The sequence below is a fragment of the Haliaeetus leucocephalus genome, unplaced genomic scaffold (genome assembly GCF_000737465.1).
Source record: "Haliaeetus leucocephalus isolate CR32 unplaced genomic scaffold, Haliaeetus_leucocephalus-4.0 Scaffold217, whole genome shotgun sequence".
Classification (NCBI taxonomy): domain Eukaryota; kingdom Metazoa; phylum Chordata; class Aves; order Accipitriformes; family Accipitridae; genus Haliaeetus; species Haliaeetus leucocephalus.
In genome coordinates, this window is record NW_010972653.1 from 2,529,687 (window position 1) to 2,534,110 (window position 4,424).

The 4,424-nt window shown below is 41.7% G+C and overlaps 1 protein-coding gene across 1 annotated transcript in view; it reads right to left on the reverse strand.

Moving 5' to 3' along the window:
* Positions 1 to 2,047: 2,047 nt before the first annotated feature.
* The window catches only part of MYCN (v-myc avian myelocytomatosis viral oncogene neuroblastoma derived homolog), a 3,055-nt gene continuing 678 nt past the window's right edge, over positions 2,048 to 4,424 (reverse strand). Inside the window, exon 2 of the mRNA XM_010566744.1 lies at positions 2,048 to 3,737. Within this exon, the coding sequence (XP_010565046.1) occupies positions 2,960 to 3,737 (778 nt within the window). The 3' untranslated portion in view covers positions 2,048 to 2,959. The remainder of the gene's footprint in view (positions 3,738 to 4,424) is intronic.

Below are 4,424 nucleotides of genomic sequence, written 5' to 3' on the forward strand. Positions count from 1 at the left end.
GAAAATTCCAAACAGATAGCAGGAAAATTTGTGTCAGTCACGGTAGTCAAACAAAGAAATGTGTTGTCCGGCAAGGCTGTGGAATCTCCATCCCTGAAGACATTCAAACCTTGGCTGCGTACAACCCTGATCAACCTGTTCTGACCTAGAATTTGGCCCTCCTCTGAGTGGAGGATTTGGACCAGATGTTCTCCACGAGAAAGGGGAAGGGGAAGGGAATCTCTGTTCAATTTTGCATGTTCAGTCCTCAGACAGTACATTCCTAGACCGTAAAGAGACAGTGACACATCATTCTGTGATTTATTTTTGTTCAGAATATGATTTGCATCTGCTAGGAAAGTACTGGGCCAGTATACAGCTGTTACTTTTTTTTTTAATGTTATACTAAGTCTAACTGTAAACTCATGTTAAGAAGCCCTTGTTGGAAGTCAAGCAGGCACAGGTTAGAAAGACAATACAGTGGATGTTTGAAAAGCTTTCTCCTTCAAGTCACTCATGTGACTTGTACCATGTGTGAAAACAGTACAACTGCAGTTCAACAAAAAAATGCTAATAAAATGGGGTTTGAAAATTGTTTGTTGTAGCTAGTAAAATTAAATGTACCCTGTGATTGTCCACACCAATCGTCTCTGCTTAGGCTTTGTCTTTTTATTGTTTTTTCACAGTACTGGGAAAGTAGCAGCAGCATGATCAAGTCCACATCAAGGGAATGAAAACAAGGATTCTATTTATGGAATGACTGTGGTCCTCAAGTCTGAATTTAGAAGATATTAAGTCTATTCAGGCCAATTCTTCACATGGCATAACCTTGTGTAGGCCTAGCTGAATCTAAACGGTGTTACACCAATTCGTGCCTGCCCAGGATCTGGATTTACTGCACTGTAAGATTACTAAGTACAATTCCCAATGTTCTTGCTGCAGAAGCTGGCTGGGGCCCAAGAATGCACAGGTTACAGGTACACCAACCAGCCACTGTATGGCATGGACATATGGCACATCCATTACTGTGGCGATTTTGTTCCCATACTGCTTTTAATCTCTGTTACTTCATGGCAAATATGAGATGTTCTGTACCTCAATCACCAAGCAAGTTACTTCCTTCGTGGCTGAAGTAGAGGCAGACGTCCCAGACTAGCTCCTTGCAAGTTGATCCTTAAGCTACTTGCTGGCCACTTGGTCATTAATCCATACCTTACTTTTCAGGTTCAGTCTGGGGAAAGAGATCAGAAATACCTGCACAGACTGGAAAATAAAACAACTCCTTGGTCTCAAGCTTACCAAAATGACCAAACATATTTCACAGACTTAAAAGTCTTGTTCCCATCACACCAAATGCCATCACACCTCTTGAGACAACGACCTGCCAAGTTTCATTGTTCAGACTACATGCCATTTGATGCACGATTCACAGCTCTCCGTACCTCAGAACTGTATCTTCCCTGGGATTTTTAATTTTACTAACTTAGCACAAGTAGTAACAAACAGGATCTTCAGCTACAAACAAGAACATTAATTCTCCTATGCAATGATGGACTGCTTTTAGGAGAAGCCTTTTGTAATCCAACTAAGAACAGCAGTCAAATAAGATCTTTGATTGCTACAAATACTGCATTTTTTGTGCTGTAGCAAAGTGTACCTCCATCATTTACCTCTCCACCTGCCTACCACACTGAAGCCAGTCCCTTAGCAGGAGGATGCTAGCTGTGTTTCTGATCCCTCACAATTCTCTGCATACAGTGGACATTCCAGAAGTCTTCACAAGACACAGGAGTCTTTCCATTAACTGTGGTATGTTCAGTCCCCCGGGATGATCCTGACATCTCAGGAGACATCTCAAGTATGAAAGTATAGGAAAATTGTTCTTACTACAATTACTTTTTAACCAGAAAGGGAAATGTCCTGCCTGGCTGACTTTTCATAGAGCATCACCTATAGTTTGAGAGTTTAAGTGCCCAGGATATGGGACCATGCTTTTGTATTTCACGAACATTGCGAAGTTAGAGATTTTATTTAAAAGAACTTAATTTAAAAGAAAAATAGTAAATGGCACATCATGTAATTGCTATTTATTTTCATAAACATGAGGTATTTCAAAGTGCTATAAGACGCAGCACTAAATGTACATCGTTGGAAGAAATTAAACACAGAACTTTGCAGTTACCCAGTTCTATGCACCAAACATTAACAAATACATTAACTGGAAGAAACAGGCTAGGAAAAGGCATATATAGTAAATTTCTTTACAAAAGTTTCTTAGTTCAAAAAAGTGATAAAGTAATATCTACTCAAAACTTTCACAACTCATTTTCATACGAAAATATAAGTATCAAATTTAGTTATGTATCAGCATCATACTAAAGTATACAGGCAATGTAAGAATTAGTACAGTACATAACAGAGATTAACAATATATTTGTATACAAAAACATGCTCCTCAAACATTGAGGTATTACAGTACTTAGGTATGAACTTCCAGTCTAATACTGGTAGCAAAAGCCACCTCTCATAACCCAAGACATGTACAAAAGGCAAGTGTGTAGATGGTATTTACAGAAAATTCCCACAGGGGTACAAATGCCAACCCCTAAAGTAACATCTGTTAGAACATAAGCACCATAAAACTTAGGAATGAACGTTTTAAAACTCAACTAGATGTCATCAGCAGCTCCAAATGCTCACAACAATTTAAAAAAAAAAAAAATCCCCACCATCTACAGTTCTTAAGAAGAAAAACAAAGGCAGTCCATTGTTGTTTGGTAGTCTTGCAATAAACTCCTTGCAAGAACATCCATTTGCTCCGTACCCGGATAATATAGTTTGTTGATTACTTCAGGGACTGGATTGAAAGTAAAACCAACATTCTTAACGTCAAAAACACAATTTTTTTTAAAGAATCAAAAATGTGCAAAGTGGCAATGACTGTCCTGGTCAGCCAAAACAAAACAAAACAAAACAAAGTTTAGCAAGTCCGCTTGTATTCTATTTTCTTTAGCAATTGTTGTTGTCTGGCTTGCAATTTTTCCTTTTCTAGCAATAACTTCTGCTCCTCTGCCTGAAGGGAATGAACATATTCAGTGGCTTTTTTCAAGATCACAACTTTTGCAGCTTTCTCATTTTTAACCAGTTCTGGAACATGGTCCCTTAGTGTTAGGAAACTTGACCGTAGATCATTACGCCGTTGACGCTCCAGGATATTATGGTTACGTCGACGTTCGCTATCCTCTGAATCAGAGTTTCGAGGACTTGAACTCTTAGGCTTTGGCTGGATCGTGGGTTTTACTGGACGGGGCACCTCGGTTTTTAACTTTTTCTGCGGCGGAGCATCTTCACTCTCCATGTATGGAGAAGGAGCGGCATAATTATGCTGCTGGTGAATTGGTGCGCAACGCTTTAAAATCAGTTCATTCTGCTGTGTCCTGACCGATGGAAAAGTGGTATTTTTAGGACGCACTGTAATAGTAAGGGTGGTAACAGCCTTGTTGGAGGAGGAGCGTCTTTTCTCCACAGTCACAACATCTATTTCTTCTTCTTCATCCTCTTCCTCCTCATCCTCGTCATCTTTTGGTAACAGACAATGGAAAATAAAACAGACGTTATTCTCACAGAAAATACTCTGAACAAGTATCAACCCAGATGCGTTTATTGACAACACTATGTAGAGTAAAAGCTGCAATGAAATAACTGATGGCGAAAACAGGGTGTGCCCACCATCTGTAGCCAGATATAGATCTGGAAAACTGTGTAATATACATGAAATGACTGAAGAACAGTGATTTCTGAAAGTTTAATAAGTTTAATGAGTTGTGTTTTTTTAAAACACTTGTAATTTTCAATCGAAGTGGGGCTACCACCCACATAATGGCAGGGGCAGGAAAGAGTTTTTAGACGGAATGTATGTATTTTGAACGGAATCATAGAGCTGCCGTACAAAAGGCATGCACAGTGTCACAACACAGCCCTTGCTCGGCAGAAAAGCAGCCGGAAAACGAAACAATCGCTGGGTTTGTTCTAAGGCAGAAGGTGAAGCTGCTCCAGCCGGGGTCCCTTTAAGCCGGCGCTTGGTGCCCTGCCAAGAAGACAGCTGTTGGAAGTGCTTCCTCACCCAAAGCTGTCAAACCAGACATTAAAGGGACAGCGGACTTTGAAACCCGGGACGGATCACCGACTTTACGGCGACGGTCATACGGACCAGCTCATCTACACAGGCCAAACCCCGTTTCAGCCCAAGCGGACTTGGCGGCGGGCACGGACCGGAGATGTTCCGGGGCATTTTCGGCTCTGTCAGTGCAAGCGCTGCTCTGAGGGCTCACCAGCCCGCTCCAGCCTTCCCAAATCACGCCTACGAGCGCACACGGCCGTCCCCCGCGAAGCCCGTCCCCAGGGTGGCAGTGGCAGCCCGCTCTGCCCAGCAGCACACCCCCCCC